Raw genomic sequence first — 21,209 nt, forward strand, 5'->3', positions numbered from 1 at the left:
GCTAAGCAGAGCTTTAGAAATCTTTTTGGATGCATTGCAACATATAGCCATAGCACTGAAGTTTTGCCAAGGAAAAATGTTAAGGGATGCTGCCTGTGCTCTAGGGAAAACAGAACAAGCTATGCAATATAAATGTGAGTAGTTTGGTCTTGCAGAAGTAAAGAAAAAGCATTTCAGGACTTATTCTCAATGTATCCCTTTGTATTTGCGATTCACTGATTCATAAAAGTTAAAAGCAGAAAGGACTAGTCAAGCATATATTATAGCCTTTTTGAAATAACTGTGTTCTTGTGTAAAGTAAATGCAAACTATTCACTTTCTGTTTTAGTAATTTTTTTATATCTCCTTTGCCCAACTGTAAATGGCAATAGAAGGCAAGGCAAACACACACACACACGCACATCTTCACATCCATTTTGGGTTTGATTTGGTTCTGATCTGAGTCCTATTAACATTTCATTGTTTGTTCGTTGCAGTTTGCCTGCGTAGGCCCTGAATTTTGTATCTGAAACATGAATATGAAAAGAAAAAAAACTCCGTTAACATATGTTTCTGGATTACTAATGTAATCTGAACTTCTTTCGGCAGTTTTGCCTGGCTATTCTTTAAAAAGTTGCTGTACATGAAAGCATGTGCTTGGTTTAAGGAAAACATTATTTTATTTAAAAGGAATTTCTGTCTCTCTCTCTCTCTGAGAGTTTAGCATTCAAAGTTTCATCTCTGTTTATAAGCTGCATACCCATAAAGAGTAAATGTATTTTAAACTACAAAGCATAATTTAAATATATTAATAAAAGTAAATGGATATAAGTGCTACCAGAAAGCTTTATGTTTGTTCTCCACTCTGTTTACCAGTCCATAAACTCTTCCATAAAACTAAGCCTTCATAATTATGTCACACTTAACACAAAATGATCTGGTTAAATGTACAGTCAACCAATACAAATCTTGCATTAACCATAGCTAACTGAGAACAGCAATGAGCTAGTATGGGTCTTTGCTCATCTGTGTGGTTTTTTTCTCGCACACTTTTCATCCTTTACGGGCTTTCACAAAATGCGAGCAGCCCTCGGGCGTCCGCTTCCCCGGGGGCTGCTTGCCGTGTCCGCCGCCATCATCCCCACGGGCAGGAGGAGCCACGCCGGGGGAAACGCCACCTCCTCCAGGGCAGCGCTTTGGGCGACGGCTCCATCACCGAGCGGGGTGAGGCAGAGAGGGGCTCTCCCACCGCCTCAAACACGGGAGCCAGCACGAGGGCAGCTTGGCAGAGGCGCGGGGAGCCTCCTCTGCGAGAGGGGTTTGAGATGCTCTTTTCCTCTTTTCATCTGAAGGATGCTCTTTTCCTTTAACCACCAGCCGGGCTGGATCCGACCCAGTGTGTTTCCATGCCACAGAGTTTTTGTATGGCTGGGGCTTTTCCGCAGGGAGCCGGGAGGGTTAGCTGAACTGCTGGACTTGGGTCCGCACAAGGACCTAGGCTGGCACCACATCTGGGGTAGTCCCCTGAGGCCGGCAGCTACTTACGGATGGTAAGGGGAGCAGACACTTCGTTTATCTTAATTACATAAAAATGAACACAAAATGTCTCGAAAGGAACATGAGTGGAAACTCATCTCCTTTGCTTCCCATATGTCATTTATATTTGTTGGTTGACAACCTCTGTGGCCACCTTTTCCTCGAGAGATTCGCCCCCTCCAAGCTCAATAGTGTCACGATGCAAGATTAAAGCAGCAATAACAAACATTGCAACATGAGCCCTGCTCATCAGGATGGGCTTTGCAACCCCAGGGTTTCTGAAGGCAGGAGGCCAGGCTGCAGAAGGTGGCCAGCTCCCAGGAGCACCTCCACACACCTCCAGCAGGTGCAGGTTCAGGAGGCATTGCTACGGTCTCCTGGATAGCAATCACCTGTGCATTCTTATATCAAAGATAAATGTGAGAAACACATCAATTTACCTCATAAACTCTTGGCAAACATGTCTCCTGAGTCCATGTTCCTTCAACACACTCCTGAGACCTTGAACACCGCTTGCTGCACCAGCCACACTGCATGAAGGGAGGTGCCAGAAGGCACTGGCTGCAGGACTTGAAATGCTCACAGCCCGGTCCGTTCAATGGGATCTTAGTTATCTATTGATGCAAAGAAATGATGCATAGATCTCCATAATACATAAACAAAATGGCAAGGAGAGTATCTATTTATGCAACATTCTGCGATACTACTCAGATTTCAAATGTGCAAGTCGTGGTTATACTGCTCCTTAGCTCAGTAATTATAATATCTTATAAGTAATTTAACTGACATGATTTTAAATTCACTTGGGAGAAACCCTAAAGGCATCTTAATGTCATATACCGTTACTACCAGCATCTGATGTTTACAGCAAGATAGCATTTTTGGCTGATGGGAAAAGAAAACAGCGGTGTGCAGCTCCCAGTTTTATACCAATTCTTGGACAAAGAGTGTATCTCAGCATGCCTTTGTTCATGCATCTGCAGAATAGACTTGATGGCTATTTCAGCTGTGGGGAGGCTGTGTTACTATCTATGACACACTTAAAGCACACGTCTGTACAAGTGCTGTTTTTTAACAACTACTATCAGTAACCTTATTACTTAATTATTTAAATAATGATTATAATTGTTGCTCTCAATATGTGATAATTATTTTACTCAAAATTTTAATATTAGTATATAACTATATTACTATGCAAGTACATCATACTTCTTTATACCTCAACAACATTCTTAAACTTATTTTGGATATGGTTTTTTTTCAAGATTATTTTCATAAATATCTCTTACATTTCTAGTAAACAATTAATAACTGTCTTTACTGATGGCTAATGGATTTCTATAAATTCTTATAGAACTCAAGGGGTCAAATTATTGCTTACAGTTATGGTTTAGGATTATCTATAATATTATCTGCTAATGTAATGATGTTCTAAACCCATCCTACTTACGACTGTAGCATATTTATGACTTCTTTTATTAGCCTTTTGTAAACTAGATGTTAAAGTAATCTTAAAACTATGAACTCCAACTTTAAACACACATGCGTAACACTTGCACACACATCCCTATTTAGATAGTTATGATGTTATGACACAACCCAACAAAAGCCAGGAAATTCGGAACACCATTCTTTCCTTAAGCCATTGTGTGTTTTTCTTTGCAAGCACTTGAATTAAGGACAGAGTTTCAGCCTTAAATTTGCATTTCCTGGCTTTTGTTGGTTTATATCACAGTTCTCACATTATTTAAACATTTCTCAATATTAATATGTTGGTGTGTTTTGTAGACAAAAAAAGATCTCTGAGGAAAAAAGCCCAACATTCCCAAGGGAATGGAAAGGCTGAGAGGATGCAGAACATAAAGCAGTCTTCTGAATAGTTGCTCTTACTGAAAGTTGCTGCTCTGAATGAGGGTTTACACGGTGCACCAAATAATTAGATTATGAACCACTCACCTTTTTTCCAGTCACTACCAGGGTATAGCCATCTGCTACTAATGAATGCTCGACAACGACTTGGGGAGAGACGGGGTGGGAGTCTAGCTGAAAACTGACATGTGGAGCTGTGGATTCTGAACGGGAAATCACTATCTAAAAAAGAAAGAAATCCTTAAAATCAGCAGGCAGTGTGTGACACATCTGCATACTGCTCAACGTTCTCACATTCCTGATACTTTTCTGCTAGCAGTAATTACCTTGCATTACATTGCATAGTATTTTGCATAATGTTCCCTCATGATCTGATTAAACCCATACAAGATCCACTTTATTTAACATAGCAAAGTCATGGCTGTTGGAAGATCTTCAAAACACATCATATTTATAAAAATACGAAAGAATCATTGCATGCTTTCTAGGCCTTTACTTTCAAGTATTTAGAATCAGCTATGAAAAATGAAGCTAGGTCATTTAGTTAGCCTTGCTATGTTTAAGAAAAAAAAAACAATTTTATCTACAATGTTTGTTTTAAAGAATCTTAAACTCCAGGCCTTAGAAGGTCAAAGATATTTCCATTTATATTCATGATGATCCTTAAATCTGAAAAGTAAAATTTGCCTTGTGTATTTGATATTTATGAATTTCAACATGGAGAGAGGGAGAGAGGGGAGGGTGGACTTGCTGCAAGGTTATATTACTATATAATTTAGAGCATGAAGATGTTGCTTTTGGAAAGAACATTTAAGGAATACAGAAAAAAAGGAAGATTGAGGAGTTGCCACTATCGTCACCGTCTTTAGGATTCCAAATAGCAGCTAGCAGAGAGAACAAGGCACTGCCATGGATGTGACACCAAACAGTCCATAGCCTGTACCAGTCAAAGAGGTTTCATGGGCATGACAAGCTCTAAAGGAATTGCTAATATGTACAAAGGAGGCAGACCCTCGTTGCTCTTTGGAAACTTTGGAAAGTTTGATCTTTCAGAGGCAAATCTGATGCTCCAGAAAAAGCCTATGCATGTGTCTGAAGCTAAAACCTGCTTCTCCTTCCCTGTTCTTCCTCCCCACCTTCGTGTCCACATGGTCCGGTCCCCATGTATGGGGAGGCCATTAGAGCGCAAACATCTGGCTGTCAGGAAGTGCAGGTTTTTCGGGCTGGTAGTGCTGCAAGGCTGCAGGCTTGCTGTGCTGGATCATGCTCTTCCTTGTTTCTGCAGACCCGAGTGTCCAGGGGCTCCATCTACTACAGGGAGGGCCGGAGGCTCCCCCAGAAGATGTTCCAAAACAGGAGCCTAATTTAGATGTGCTGAAGCTCCCTTGCAACTACCCTCTCTCTGTCTATTGATTTTAAGAGATCTTAGGAAGATTAGTCACACTAGTATGAAAATCCCCCACTAGTCATCTCTCTGCATCTTGAGTTACCTAAATACTTCTGAGAATTTGGGCCTATTCCTGCAAACACATGCTTAACTTTACTACTGTAACTTTGCTGACTTTAATGGGATGAGTCATGGCTGTTAAGCATAGGCATAAAGCATCTGCAGATTGGGATGGATATTTGATAGCAAGATTTTATAGGCTTGGGCCTGCGATCCAGAAGGATGTGCGCCCAAATGCGATAGCATCAGGCAACAAAGGCAAAGGATTGTTTACGTAAGGGAAGATCATGTTCATGTTTCAAAGCTGTACCACGTGTAGTTTACTTAAGGAATTTAGATAATCAACATTTGTTGAGAAGTTGAGATTCAATGAGTTCATTATTTTAAAAGATAGAAGTCATTCTGGAAATAACTTGCATGTCAAATATTTAATTTTTTACTATAATGAAGCTTTTCTTCTGACTCCTAAGCTAGCATTAGAACAGCTAGGACATTGACTTACACAGTTTCACTGGCTTTCCACACTGCCAAGGTCTTTCAACAAGATGGCTGTCTCCAAAACTAGACTTAAGGATACTGTAATTACAGCTGATGTTTTGCTGTAATTCAAAACTTAAATAAAATATATGAGCAGCTAATTCATGGTGATAAGTGCTTCACATCCCAGAGATATTTGCAGTTTGGGGTTACACAAGGCTTTCTTTCCTTTAAGATGAAATTGATTGAGTTAAAGAATTTACTATAGGTTTGTCTTACATTACAGAAAATAAAGCTTTTAGAAATCAATAAGGTCTGATTGTTTTCAGTGACACAGAAGTATGGTCTCTGACACAGTGTATTAGGGGGTATGAGTTTTTATATTCAGGACAATGAAAAATAAAATGAACTGCAAAGCTGCATGAAAAAGCTTGATTAATGTTGGCATTATGGAGAGAGGTAGTACCACAGCTGCAAATACCTTTTTAGTTGATCATTAGCCATGTCTCATCTCGAATACCCACTGCTATAAAATGCTAAGAATTCTTCTCTATCATTAATCCAGGCTTCCTCTTATTGCCAAACATTCTTTCTGATTGAGCCACAGAGTTAACCCTTTGAACTTGCCTGAGTTGCAACCTCAGAGCAATACATGAAAATTTGGATCCCACTTCTACAGTCCTGGAAAATTATTTGGTGCTTTAAGCACTGCCTGACCTTTATTTTACTGAGGCTCATAGTCAAATCACCTGCTCAAAGCCTGAGGGAATAGACTTTGACCTCATGACATACAGGAAGCTTGAATTACAACTCCTAACTCACTTGGGACTATGGAATAAAAGATTTAACAGTTTGCTTAGAACTGATATACTAGCCTACGGTGTTGTAGCAAAAGATCCAAGATGCAAAATACTCTTTTTGGCCTATATAACTGTGCAGCTTTTGCATGCATCAGATTAGTTCTTTTAATTCTATATTACCCTTATCTGACATAATTCTGAAGAGAAGGCAATTTTAAGACAGGTTCTACAGTATGAAGAAGAAGCTACTTAGGACTCCAGTATTGTTCTCAGAAACCTGTGTTACTTACTACTCAGGACTGGGCTGTATGTCTACTGTGTGGCATGACCCTACAGAGCTCATGGAAATGGTTTAGTAGGACAGAAGGATTTCTCTTTACAAAGGCTAATCATCCAAATGTTTCCTTTTTTTTTTTTTTTTTTTTTTACAGTTTAATGAGAATTCAGGCATCTCTCCAGTGCATATGAGCAGGGAAAGGATATCTATGTGCCTACACTCAAACAGACAGGAGAGATGGAAGGTCTTGTGGAGATAAATAATTGACTAAAAGAGAAGAAACAAGTTAACAGTAAATGGTCAGTTATTGCAATAGCAGCAGAAGTCACTAGAAGTGTTCTGCAAGGGTTAGTGCTGGGATCCATGCTGTTCAATATATTCATAAATGAGTTGGAAAAGTGAGTGAGCAGTCCAGTGACAAAGCTTGTTGATGATCCAAAGATATTCAAGGTGAGGAGGACAAACTATGAAGGATGGCAGAAGGACTTTACAAGACAGGATGTCAAGGCAGTAAAATGGCAGATGAAATAAAACAAAGAAGATAAATTGAAGGTTATACATGACAGATACTTCCATGAAAGCATCATCTCACTGCTCAGCAGCAGTCAAAAAAAAAAAAAAAAAACCTGCAAAAATCCAAATCAAAAGTCAGGTACTGTTAGAAAAGAATTAGAGAACAAAACAGAAAACTTATGTCATTATATAAATCTATGGCTGGCCCACTCCTAGAATTCTTTGGTTGCTTTGTCACACAAAAAACATGTTAGAACAGGGAAAGGTTCAGAGAAGGGCAAGAGACATCATCAAAAGGCTGAAATGGGTGCCCCATGAAGAATGACTCAGAAGTAAAGTTGACTTTATCGGGAGGATATGATAAAAGCATGCAGAATCTCCCTGTCAGGAGGGAGTGGGTAGAGACTGGCCATCTAATCCAATGACTGTCTCATCCAATAAAAAAGCTATACACCATCAAAAGGTAAAAGTGAGAGTCAAGTTCAAAGCAAACAGAAGGCTCCTTGGCAGTATGTGCTGGACCTATGTAAATCTTTGCTAAAGAATGTGAATGTGCGGAGACTGTACATGCAAGAGAAACTCCACACATGGAGAAGAGCACCACTGGAGTTTACAAAACTGGCTATACCCAGGAAATCCCCAGAACTGAAAATAATTGGAGGCTTGGAAGAGGAGGTGCTATATATGTTTTCCCTCATCCCTATGTATCCACTTGTCATCACAGTTGAAGACAAAGCATTGAGCTGCGTGGACCCATGATCTGAATTAGTGTGGCTGATCTTATGTTCTTACAAGTAATCCTCCTGAAAAGTATATTCATAACTACTAACACATCCCGGCACATCCTTCTCAAAGCAAGAAAATATTTAAGTCCTCTAAGAAGAACATGGATACTCAAGTAAAACACTAAGAAGACAGCTTAATTTACTAGCATGTTTACTCTTGCTGTTCAGAAAAGGCACATAATAGGCACAAATATATATATATTATATATATTTATATAAAATCTTTCAGCATACTTTTGTGAAGATAAGGGAAAACAGATTAATTAATATATCCTTTATAATGGAAGTCACTGATCACTCAAGTCCATGAACACCAAATGAATTAATTTAAATATTCTTTCATTACCATCAGTCAGTCTTAAGTCAGAAGACTTGATTGTAGGTTAATTTATAGATAATTTTGCAAATTAAGACTGTAGTAATTTCAGTTAAAAAGCAGCATGCAGCATTTTTTTAAATCATTCGGATGCCTAGTCCTGCTAGTCAGCAGGATTGTATTACAAATGTTACTGTGTGCATGTCGAAATATCTTCTGCAAAAATGAGAGGCCTTCTTAAAACAATTCCATCTAAGTATCATATTGTTATTTTTTCCCTAGATGTCTGGCAGGTGGAGGCCATTACCCAGCGGAGATAGGCTCAGGGCTAACTTTATTGTATAATGCCTCAAATGCCCCAGGATATGCAGCATAGCCTTGCAAAGGGCACATATGTAGCTTACTGAACACTGTATATCATTCTAATCCATCGAGAGTACAATGGATCTGCGCTGAAGGGTGTAAGCTTTTCTATTGGAACTGAATATTAAAACATGTGTGCTTTCAAAACAACTATTCAGCACCAGGTGTTAATTTTAATTTGACTCTATAGATCGAGCAGTATGCAATATTTGATATTTTGTGGGAGCATGAAGACTCTTTCTTTACCACAAAGGCAAGACTGCTATTCTAAAACCTGTTACATAGTGAACCCTATATACAAAAATGTTATTTATGTAGATTTTGACACTGATATCTGATGGTTTAAAAATAGTAAAGTGGAAAGAATCACAACTAATCACATTCCTGTAAATCATGTGTTTGTTTATATTTTGCATTTAGCCTTAAGTAGGTCAGATTACCAGTACTGAAAGCCAGGTTGGTAACTGGTCTACTGAGGACAGGCAGAAACAGGCACTGAAAGACTTTTTGATGAGTTCACCATTACCCCATCACCCTTTCCTCCTTCCAGCCCTGTCAGAATAAAACTCAATGCTCATTTATTTCTTGGCCTCCTCGCACTTGCTTCCAGTGTGGCTTACCATTTACACTGGTGAGTTTTGCTATGGCTGTATTTGTCTAGAAGGAAATGAACTAGATCAAAAGAAGTTTGATCAATCTGAAGGCAGAAATAACTTCCAGTGTGCAGTGGTATGAACTGGATTTGAATTACTATGCTAAAAGATGCAAAGCTCTGTGCTTCTTAGCACTGAAGCTCATGTCGTTAATAGGTGCAATGGGTACAAGCCTCCGTTCCTGAAGCAGCAAGGCCTGTTGTTTGCAAGAGGGAAGCCATACTGAAGAGTTGGCTCTCTTCTTACTGAATTCTGGGACATAGCTTATCAGGCTCCGAGCGTAGTTACCAAATAAAAAGCAGATGTGATTTTCTTTGACTATACTCATTTCAGTAACATATTATATTCCCTGGCATCTAACCTCCGAAACCAGCTATGACACATGCTAATTTATCCCTTGACAGGGAAATGAGATGTGTGTCTTATAGTCTGGTCTTGGTTTTGTTTGTTTTTAATCATAAGCATTCCTGGAAAATCAGTGTGGCTATTAAGCGTGCTGTCCATTCAGCTATGAAAGCCAATAGATTTGCATTCAGCCTGTTAAAATTTCCCAGATCACAGATCAGTGAGAGCCCAGTCCTTATTCCTCATCATACAGAACTAGGGGCACCAAATGAAATGGTAAGGCAGCAGGTTAAGAAAACCCCAAAGGAAGCTCTTCATCATTCAGAGCATAATGAAATTATAAAACTCATTGTCACAGGATATTGTGGAGGACAAAAGAACAAATAATTTCAAAAAGCAGTAAGTAAAATCCATGGAAATGAAGTCTATCAAGGTTTATTAAATACCAGATGTGGATACAATGTCCAGCTCAGGAAATCTCTGGGCCGCAGTGTGCCGGGAGCAGGAGGGTACTCGGAAAAGTGTCTCTGTATGTTTGCCTGACTCATGCTCCTCCCTTAAGCAGCCTGATCACTATCAGAGATGGCACATCTGGCTCCTTGAACCTTTACTCTAACCCCATACACACCTTTGCATGTGAAAAACCTGATTTAAAATACTGGGATATAATGGGTGCTGTGAATAAAGCTTATTATTCTTTATTGTTTTGTGTAAAGATGTGCAGAGAGGCCCCATGGAGGGTGAGTGTCTATTGGGTGAGACGTGCTTCAAGCCAGTCAGGCATATCTGTGTGATCACGAGTCCCTGCTCATGCTTCGGTCCTTGTGCTCCAAGCAATTTTCAATCCAGATACTGTTCAGACAAGACAGTGTGTGATCATGTTTTGCTAACTCTTGGCTTCTCAACTAGAGCTGGCTCTTATCCAGCCAGACTGGACAGGGCTGAAGTCAGCATGTGGCTGACTTTACATCAGAGTGCCTGTATATCTCTGAGAAAGACACTTGCTGTTTCTCCAGAAGCAACAGGATGGACCTCCTCCTCTGCCGTGAAGATGAGTGAATCCATGGGAAGCTCCTCCCTCCATGGGCAGCCCCCAAAGCAGCACTGCCTGGGCTCCCTCTGCCCTGCTGCACAGAGTTCCACTGCTATAGTCAGAAGGTCCCTGAGTAATATGACTCTCCTGCCAAAATTTCATCTGAAGAGAGTGGCTGCCTATAATAATTACAAAACTTACAATGAAAACTTCCCTATCTCCTTCTTCCTGAAATAGCTCACCAATGAGCAAAACGTTTGCTTGGACTTTACCTTGTCGAGGCCACCTTCAGTCATAGGGAGCATGTAACAGTATTCTGCTTCCAAACATAGTATCATACCTAAAATCAGCTTCTGGATACATCAGAGGCGTCAGTCGCTTGCTTACAGGTACCACACTGAGCTTTTCAGAACAAATCTTTTTAAGGTTTCCTGAATCCCACTCTCCCTAGAGCTATCAGAAAGATTTCCTCTTTCCTGAAGAACCTTGCCCTTTTCTTAATCACCCCCAAATCACTCTCTGAAACAATATCAAACTTCGGGGAAGAAAAGTTTCATCTTGGAACTGAGCAGAAGTAGAAGATATTTTGGCTCAATATAATATGGGGGTTTTGTAACAAACTATTGTTTCCCCAAAATACTGGCTGCTAATGAAAGTGTCTTTCCCAGTCATGAGTCATATTCTCAGCACAGTTTCTTTGACTTGAGTGGAGTAAGACTGATCTACATCGGCTGAAAATCTGATTGCACAACTATAGCAGTGTGACTGTATGCTATTTTCTAATCAAATAACTACTGTGAAATACCTGATTCACTTTGCACCCAACAGCTGTACTTTTAGCTTATGTTCCCAGTCACACTCTGAAAACAAGCACAATAAGAAGGGCCGAAACAGCTGCAACTTTTCAACAGAAAAAAAAGAAAGAGGGAGAGAAAAGGTTGTTGTCAGGCTCTAGGTTAGGAAGGAAGTAAAACCATTTTTCTTATCCGTCTCATGCATGTCAGCTGTCCTAGAAAAATTATTACTGCTCTGTTTTGTAACAGAAACGCCACAATATTTAGTAAACTGCAAACACCAATCTTTTTGTGGCCAAATACAGGTTTAACACTTCTGATTCAGCCAAAACATGCTCAGTATGTCAATGGGCTGCAATTACTCTCCAGGAGATCTTTGGAATTTACCTCCTGGCCCCAATTATCCTCCTTAAAAGAGCTCATGAATCTTCTGTATTTGGACCATCTAGATCAATATGATTTTAGTTTTAGATTTTGGATGAAAAAATATGCATTTAGTGAAGGAGGCTGTGCTTCCTTCTCAGTGTTAGTGATTTCCAGAGCTGTTAAAAGGAATAATTCTATTTATTCTAACTAAAGGAATCAGCAGTAAATATCAGGTGAGTATTCACTGGCTGGATAAAAAGCTGCTTTTGCATTCCAAATATTCACTCCTCAGATGTTTATTTTAAAGAAGCAAAACACAGGCTATCTTCTGATATGATTTGGGTCATTAGCACAAGAGTAGTGGGTAATGTCATAAACTTCAATGGAATCACTTATAAAGATAGGAACTATTCATTGTGATTCAGCTCTAAATACATGAAAAAAACAGAACCAGCTACCTGTCATTTAAAGAATGAAAAATTTTGGTCTCAAAAATGACATATTAAATCTTCTGCTGATTTTTCAGTAATGTGATATTATTGTGTGATTTACCAATTGGAATAGATGGAGTCAGAGATGAGGGGTTTGTAGGAAGGCAGAAATTAATGAACAGAAAAAAAAGTAGAAGGCTATGGAAAGACAGTAAAAACAAGGAAAGAAAGAAAGTAACCAAGTGGTTAGTTGCTAATCAAGTATAAAGAAGTATATGGGGAGAATGTGAGAAACATTTTCAAATACATGTGTCTGGGACTGAGCATCAGTGCTTGCTGCTGCACCTACTGGTTTCCACAGCATAGGTTTGGAACTTCAGTTCAATTTAGGAGATGTGATCAGTTTTTCAAGCTTTTCCCACAAAGTATTTCTTAATAATTTATAAAAACTAAATTAATATAGCCAAACTGTTCATTAGTTTCTCCTGTGTTTCATATTTGGGCACTTCAGGGTACAGTTTTCAGAGCCAGAGGCACTGAACTACTATATTTTATTATCCTCTTGGAGGACAGCTATTGCTGAAACTTATGCCACAAATCAAGCTCCCTAAATATGAACTTAGGATTTGGTATTTTAAAGAATGAGGAACTAGACACAAGAGGAACTAGGCTCCTGGATACACTGGAAGAGCTGAACTGAGTTTCCAACTTTAGAAATCTGTATGTGAATATTTTATTTTGCTTTTAAATATTTGCCATGAAAATATGGTCTTGATTGTTTTGTTAAGATATTAACACAATATAACAAGATTTAAAAGAGGGTCCCTGAGAGAGAGAATTTTGCAACTAATTACCTCCGAAAGCAATTCTATTTCCGAAGGGAAATAATCAACTGTGAATAATAACAAGTAGATTGCACATAAAAAGTCTACCTTCTCCATGTACAAAAAACAATGAACTAAAAATATGAGTGTAAATACCAAATTGTGCAAAAATTGAGCATGAAAAAGATAAAACCTGAGGCTCCTTTGCATTATGCTCTAGTAGATTTGCGAATACAACAACGAAAAACATCATTACATCTCTTTGCTAAGAAATGTGGGTTAGGGGTATTGTTTTGATGAATCAAGTCATCATTAGATTACTCTGATTTTTTTTAACCATTATACCTCAGTAATGCTAATTTGATAGCTCCGTCTTTAATGATCTACATCTCATTGCAGTTAATAGCTGTATTTCCATAGAAACTCTATTGCAAATCTGCTTTAGTTGGGCATTTGCTAATGAACATGTTTGAAAGCACTTCCTAGATAACTATTAGTGTAAAAAAAAGATTTAATGTAAGTGAATATTAAATTCTGGAAAATGCTATCTATCCTGTGTCCTGGAGATCTAGTATCTTTTCCAAGGTGATTTTGAAGGGGGGGGGGAAAGGGGGGAAGAAGAATCCTAAGTCTTTTAGTTGGAGGTAGTGTCATTAAAGGTAGTCAATGTGTTTATTTTCTTGCTGGTTGCACAAAACCCTCCAAAAAAAAGCTCATACTTATTACAATATAAGCCCAGTGCTAACTTCCCTCTGTAACTCAAGCCAATCTAATTCAATGATGAGAATATTTCTGCTAATGGCAATGTGCAGTTTACACAATAGCCTTTCTTTTGATCTGTAACTGAGCTTAGAATGGGAAATGTATCCTGGAAATATTTTAATTGTTCCAGGAGTTGGACAAAAGTCTGAATGAAGTGTCTGGTGCAGGACTTGATTGAATAATTCAAACAATGTTACTAATAAAAATAATGCCGCTTTGCTCTTTCTACTAAATCTCCCTAAAAACTTTGTCCCAGCCCAGAACAAACGTTAGAAAAAAGACAGCAACTGTTATTAACTGCATTTTGTAGATAAGGAAATGGCTTCAGAAAGGCTAAACATGTTGCTCATGTTCATTGTGTGAACCGGTAGCAACATTTAAGAACAGAGGTTGCTCCTGTGCTCAATGTGTAACTCTCAGCATTTGCCTTTCTTGCACTGAAGACTACCTGCAGCTTAAAGATGATGAAGTCATCATGAGAAGTTCAGGTAAAAGTAGCTGACTTGTCTGTGAACATTTTGTTAAATTTATACATTTTAGAGGGAAAGAAAAATATAATTCGCTCTGTTTTTCTCCCCAGTTTTCCATCTGTCCTTTGTGGTAGATTCCTTCTTTGACCTCCCTCCTTGCAGGAACAGTACAGATTGTGTGTTGTCAGGCAGGTTCTGCACACAGCTTGTGTAGAAGGCAGTCGTGGAGGTATAGGAATCTTTTGTCCAAAAAGGGTGCCTATAGCAAGAGCTGACAAATATTGGGGACTGTATGTCCCCATACCCTACATACTGTGCATGGTAAGGATAGAGAAAGGGGGTAAGGGAAAGAAAAAAAGGAAGACTTGTTTTCTAATCCTATCTGATGACTTACAAACACAAAGATGTCTATGAAAAGATAGATGTGCCCAAGTGTTTTTTCTAATGGAAGGTTATCAGAAATGGGAAAATTGGAAGGGCACTCATCATGGTCTTCTGATCAGGTTTCAGTTAATGATGGTTAAGGAATAACATTGCTAATGTTGATAACTTTCTGCAATCTTCAGACCAAGAAGGGCTAAGGACTACCAACACTGGAGGGAGCCCACTGACAGAAAAATAATACTGGCAGATTTTAAAAGGACACAGTTCCTTAGGTACACAGGGGATCCAGGCTGAGGTGTGCACCAAAAACCAGACCCTGCTGCAGCTGGAGAAGCCAAGAGCTCCATGGAGGCCACTGTCGAATGTTAGTGCTGGAAATAAGATGGGTAGATAGAAAGAACCCTTGTTGCTTTCAAAATATTTTATCTTCAAATGTTTTATTTTGCCTGCTAATTTTTCAAAAGACTTATGGGTTAGATTGATTTATTTAGTTTCCTGCAAAGAAAGCATCTAGTGTAATCTAACTGTCTAGGTTAGTAGTGTATTCAATGGAGGGAGACAAAGTTCTCCAGAGTGTGATTTATCCACTTATTATGGAAATCCTGTTTGAGGACAGAATGAATTGCTGTCTGAAAGGACAGAGTGAGAAAAGAATGAGCAAGAGCCCTAAAATCTAAGAGGCTGTACTCAGAATAACTCAAAAGAAAATAGAGGAGCTAAACTCAACTTCACAGCTAGAGCTATGTTAGCAAATTGGTGCCATAGGAGTGGATCAGCAGACAGAAACAACTCATGCTGAGGCTCCTGCATCTTCACTATAACCTGTCTGGACATTTTACTTTGAACTAGGTTTAATCTGAGTCCCTAGACCAAATGACCACAGCAAGCTTATATGTGAATCTATTTGAAGAACTAACCATCCTTCTGCATCCTGGCATTTTAATATGTAGCCAGGATACATATTAAAAACTCCAGGATGGAGTTTTCAGTTTCTTTTCCTTTGCAAGCAGTCTAGCTTCTATTCACCAAAACTTCTCTATGAGCAAAACCAGCCTGCAATGAGTGGTGATCATAGGGGAACTTACTCCAAAAGCATTGCTTCAAAATACAATGCTCATTTAGACATTGAGAATGCCAAATGTGCTTTTTAGTGCTTTGGTTTATGTTCCAGCAGCTCCATTTTCATCAGCAATTCCAATTTTATAATGCTCTATTAGTCTGAGGTAATACTGTCTCTCACTTTTTGCTGTGCAGTATGTGTCTTAGTGCGAGGGTATCACTGCAACATTTACCTGCATGAAGCGGCCCTCCGACGTTCCCAGATTAGCAATGGTAAGGTTCCCTTTGGTGAAGACAGATATTGAAGTTAACAGGACATTGTTGAACTGGCCCATGAACAAGTCAACCCTCTGCAAAGGAGTCGTAACTTCTAAGCGATATTCATCATCCTGTGCTCTGCAGTATGAAGCATTTCTTGAAAAAGCCTGTTTGAAAATGAAGTACAGATGAGTACTGTCTCTATGAGTAGGAATAGATCTTTGTCAGAGTGAAGTCATTTAGCACAAATGCATTTGACCAAAAGTATTTTCAAATGTTTCAAATGTAATTGCTTCATCAGTTACGATATTCCACAAGGAAGACAATGACTTCTTAACGTTATAGGAATGTTTTCGCTTTTTATTCTGTCATCAGGAATGAGACTATACAGCATCTTTATTTAACCAGAGGATTATATAAGCATGTATATCAAGGTTTTTTTAGTAACTTCCATAATGTTTTTCCTCCAACGGTTTCAGAATTTTTTAACTTCAAAACTTGCACAATGATGTATCTATTCCTATACTTAAAGAAGCAATTCCCTAAAAACTTACAATTCTTTTCTCATCTTTTTTGCATAAAAATAACAATTTTAAATCCTTTTTTCTTTCTATTCTTTTTCACCATTTTTTCCAATGGAAGTATAGTAAAGAGGTAAAAAAGGTGGAGAAAGAGAAAGGGAGAGAAAACAGGAAAAATATATTTCTGATTGTGTATTTTAATGACATTACTGGGAAGCCAGCATTTTACAGTTAGGCTGTTATATTGATCCTCTATTGCTTATGCACTGTTTTGTCCAATCTCTATGTATCCTGAGTGCACTCCAATATTTGCTGCATTTGCAGGGTTTTCTCTTTCATTTTGGAAATAGAAAATACATGTTTTTAATTTTCATTGGAATAATTCTTAAACAATACACTTTAAGTTATCTCTAGAGAAGAATATAACCTGCTGTCCTGATGATTCAACAGTAATCTATTAATTGATAATTTAATTACTATTGATACTACATCATCTGTTTTGGTGAGATTGTACAGATAATAACCAGGAACCCCCTAAAGGATCTCTAACCAGTTTAAATTTGGAAGTCATCTAGCTTTTCCCACTGTAACGTACTTTATAAATAAACATATAGAGAGGGTAGAAAGGATCTTACGATGGTTTCCTTTGTCAAAATCAATACAGAGGTTGATTTTTCCTCCTTTTTTATTGATTTTTGTTACAAATATGGTTTAAAAAGTCTTTTTTAAAGCTTGAATTAAGCCCTTTAAAGTCAATCATAATCTTTCCACTAAATTTACTAGATCTAAATCATGCTCTTAAAGAACAAGCAGGACTAAAATTTTATTATTTTCTGGGTTAAGATGGTTTTCCTTTTACTACTTTAATAAAAGTAGTACGAGAGAGAAAGCAGTAAAGTAAATAAGTAATTTCTTGCTGGTTTAACTCTGGTGAATTCTGGAAAATCCCTAAGACATTGAAAATGCTGTTAACAAAACGATTAGCCTAATATCTCAGTTCTTTGCTCTTGAACCACAGTGATCCTGAACTGAGCACTGCCAAGTGCTCCTGTGCTCCTTAGAAGCCAGTAGTGGTGCCAGCTTTTCTCCTGGTGCCTTGTCAATGTGTTTCAACTGTTTCATTTAGGTAAAACGCTGTTATAAGATCAATCAAGAACAACTGAGATGTATGGTATGTCTTGCTCAGCAGAAACTGAAATAGTACTATACACTAGGCCTGCTGAGTAATCGTTGAACATACTTTAAATATTCTTAGCCCAGTATTTGACTAACACATAAAGAGGGGACAAATTTGGCTTTTCTTCATTTTGGCCAACAAACAAGCTCCAAGCATTATTCTTTTGCACTCGTATCCTACCCAGTCTAAAAGTATTTGTGAAACATCTGTGTGAAGATTACTCATACAATGAGTATGCATAGTTCAAATGCAGAAAGATATACAGTTTTCATGCTTTTTGAAACGAGGCAGATCTCTCATTTTGCCCTCCCCCAACTTGGGACCTCTGCTCTTCACCATAAGTCTTTTTCTTCCATAAGCAAACAACTTTGGGCTCAGATGTTTCTGTGCTAAACTTAAAAAAGTACTTCCTCTTACATGTTATGTTAACATGGTTTGAACATCTTGATAGTCCTCATGAAACTGTTCAAGCTCTTTTTAGCAAGTGGCTAGATTTTTCTCCTTGCCCTGACACCTTTCCTAGCTTCCTCAAAGTTAGAACAGCCTTCTTCAGAGATGCTGTAATTTTGGGTATCTGCCCAAGGACTTGCAGACTGTTCCACATATGGCTTTCTTATAAAACGTGGTGCTTCATGGATTAACTATAATGTAAGGTTAGTTATCTCAGAAATATGAATGCTTTGATCTAAGAGTAGGAATACAGAGATTAAAAGGCTACTCAGAAAGCTAAAGGAAGATTGATAATGCGGTTGGGAAAAAAAGCTGCTTTAAATTAACTCTTTGAAGATTGAGTCTCTCTCTCTCCCCCTCTTCCCTAGTACACACATAAGTATCCATTTGGCTGTCAATGTGGAAAAATGACTGATGTCAGATGATGCACTCTGGCTATTATGCCAAGTTCCAGTGACAAATCCCACAGCTATTGAAGTGGACACTCAGAGCACAGGGCAAGTGCTCGGACTGGGCTCCGCCGCTTCTGCGGTGCGGTGAGAGGTGCCAGCCGTAGGGGTGATTCACGGCTCTGTGAATTCGCTCTAGGTGTGCCTCTGGAATGCAACGAGGTGTGGGCAAGCGCTGCCCCTGCCCAGAAAGGGCAGGAGATAACGCAGCTATCTTATTTGTTCTTAGGGGAAGTTGTGTTGCTTGGGAATTTACCCTGGATCCAGTCCATGGAAGACAAACATATCAAAAAAAGTCTCTAGGTATCTTTGAGCTGGCCTATCAGGAGGTGCCATTGCTTGGCAGCTAACTGATGATTTATACATCCTATATAACTGGCATAAAAATAGTATTTCTGACAGAGTTGCACATTTGAAACCAAAAGTGTAAAGCAGGGTGGAAGTCTTAACGCAAAACTAAATCTCTAAAAAAACCCAGTTAGGTAAGTGTCAGAATTGAAAATAGCCTGTAGGAATAACTAGACACAGGGGAAAAAAATAAAAACTTTTAACTAAGAATATTTTGTAGGATTTTCTGATATTTGAGGTGACTGCAATTTGAAGAAACAGTTCAGCAAGCATTCCTCCAGGCCTCTTTTTCTAGAGCTGGCCAAAAACTGCTTTTCTTAATTAAGTGCTGTGCTCAATTAGAAAGTGAAATTAAGTTTAGTGCCTTGAATAAACTAGCAATTAATGATTTTTTACCACTGCAGTACATCTCATGCTGTCTTGCAAGCAATTTGGAGGACAGCATTAGATTTTAAAATTAATTTGACAAATTGGAGAAATGGGCTGAAAGTAACTAGATAGAATTTACTAACATCAAGCATAGAATATTCCAGTTTGGAAGGAGCACTCATGTAAAAATGAGAATAGGTAAGAGTCTCATTTCTTACTGTTTATATGACTTGCTGGTTTTCAGGAATCACATTCCTAAATATCAACTCTTGTTTTCTGCTACAGATCTTGAGTTTAGCTCAGAGACGTGACTCCCTCAAGACAACCGGGCACCCAAAAGAAGATCACAGAACACTTCTTTGAGCATTTCTGTGGCATAAAATGGAGCATGGGCGTGAGCTAATGCTGAACGGGCTGGCTTCTGATATCTGCAAATGGTGAACATCCATTTTCAAAGAATAACAGTGGTATAGAGTGAATGAATAGATGATTCTACATATCAGATTGATTTCCAAGCCAATTTGAAATGGAGAAGACATTTAGGGAATCTCCAGAACAGTTTCTTATCTCTTCTGATGCAGAAGTATTAATCTGAATTAGGATTAATAATAAACTAGCTTTCAGCAGTGTGTCCTGCTAGGTGAAGATGAAGAATTTACATGTACAAGTAGCCTCTGAATGGGAACAGTAACTATGAGGAAAACAGAGGAACCTTGATAGATTTTTCTAATTTTTTTTGTAGATTCTTAATAAACAAACTTTTGCTAATCTATCATACATTTGTGTTTTCTGGGTAGTTTGCCTCTGTTCAAGTGAGAAAAGCAGTGTCTCCAAGGCCCCATTAAAACTGGTGAAGCCAGGACATCATCTGGAGAGGATGAATGACTTTATCAGTGTCATAGAGGGGGCTTATTGGAGGGTGGGTATTAGAACCTGTATCTCCTGTTTTACACTTCTGTGTAAAAAACATGAGGAACATCACCCACTGGCTCACTGGCTTGGCACAATAGTGACATGAGTTCCCAGAACTTGCTGCTGCATTTCCAAGAGAAGCAGCTATGTATGAGCAAATAGCAATTGCCTTTCATCCATACTGTGGTTTTATGTTGCATTTTCCTTCAATAGTAGGCCAGATCCATGTGAACAATGTTCTTTATTGGCATCAAGATCACATAATATTTCTATGCTCCTGTTTTCATTTCTTTAACTGTATATTATCAGTGAAGAGCTTGAGTTTTTCCTATTGAACTATTGCACACATTTTATTGATGGGACCATTATGTCCTTGTAAAGAGGTATCCCAAAAGGACAAGTCAGCTATTATTTACAGTAGGAACTCCACAGAAGCCAGGCTAGAATAGTCTGCTGGGGTTACACAGTGAACACCACCCACTGCTCTTAAACACAGAAAGACTATTTATTTCCTTATCTGTATGGTCGTGATAAGTACTAGATAGGTTGTAATCTCTCTTTTTCCTTTAGGCACTAGTTTGACAAATATCTATGCAATATCCATGTTCTTGCTCTTGCTCCATGGTCTTGCAGTGTCCTTGCAATGGATGAAATTTGTCCTGTAAAAATTCATTGGCTGCTTTTCTGGAAAAGTGGAGCAGAATCAGTCAGAAGTCACATCACTAGAGAAAGTATTATTTAAAATGCTATGTCATTTTAAAAACTGATTTCTGCAGAGTAACAGCAGAAATTGTTACCAAGTAACTCTTATAATCCTCAAGTAGGAGAAAAAAAAATAATAGAATGAGCCAGGTTTACTAGCCCAAATTTCTGTGCCAAATGATTCCCTAGAAACAGATCCACTATGCTTCTGATTTCTTCTTGAGCAGTGAAAGACATGCTGAGTGTTTAGGTGCTGTGAACACAATTCAGTGTTCAGTGAGAGAAATGAACATGTCCAAGGGCAGTGGATTGGATTCTCCAGCTTCTAAGAACTTCTCCTGAGGCACTGAAGCCTTACTATAATTGGTGAAAGAGTTGTTTCTCTTTCTTCCTAAGCAAAGAATTGCTTCCCTCCTTTTTCCTCTTCTTCACCTTATTCCTCATGTATTTGAAAACGATTGAAAGATTTTTTTTAATAAAATACAGAAGAAATATTTCTTTCTCGAGAGCAAACTTTTCACATCTCAGCTACAAAGTGAG

General features: G+C 38.5%; 1 protein-coding gene across 1 annotated transcript in view; it reads right to left on the bottom strand.

Moving 5' to 3' along the window:
• MET (MET proto-oncogene, receptor tyrosine kinase) overlaps nt 1-21,209 on the bottom strand; it is a 70,718-nt gene that overhangs the window by 38,756 nt on the left and 10,753 nt on the right. The window contains exons 3-5 of the mRNA XM_062599488.1: nt 15,717-15,908; nt 3,472-3,606; nt 1,956-2,129 (exon numbers count right to left, since the gene is read on the bottom strand). Coding sequence (XP_062455472.1) covers nt 1,956-2,129; nt 3,472-3,606; nt 15,717-15,908 — 501 coding nt within the window. The remainder of the gene's footprint in view (nt 1-1,955; nt 2,130-3,471; nt 3,607-15,716; nt 15,909-21,209) is intronic.

This window comes from Rhea pennata, chromosome 1 (assembly GCF_028389875.1).
Source record: "Rhea pennata isolate bPtePen1 chromosome 1, bPtePen1.pri, whole genome shotgun sequence".
NCBI lineage: Eukaryota > Metazoa > Chordata > Aves > Rheiformes > Rheidae > Rhea > Rhea pennata.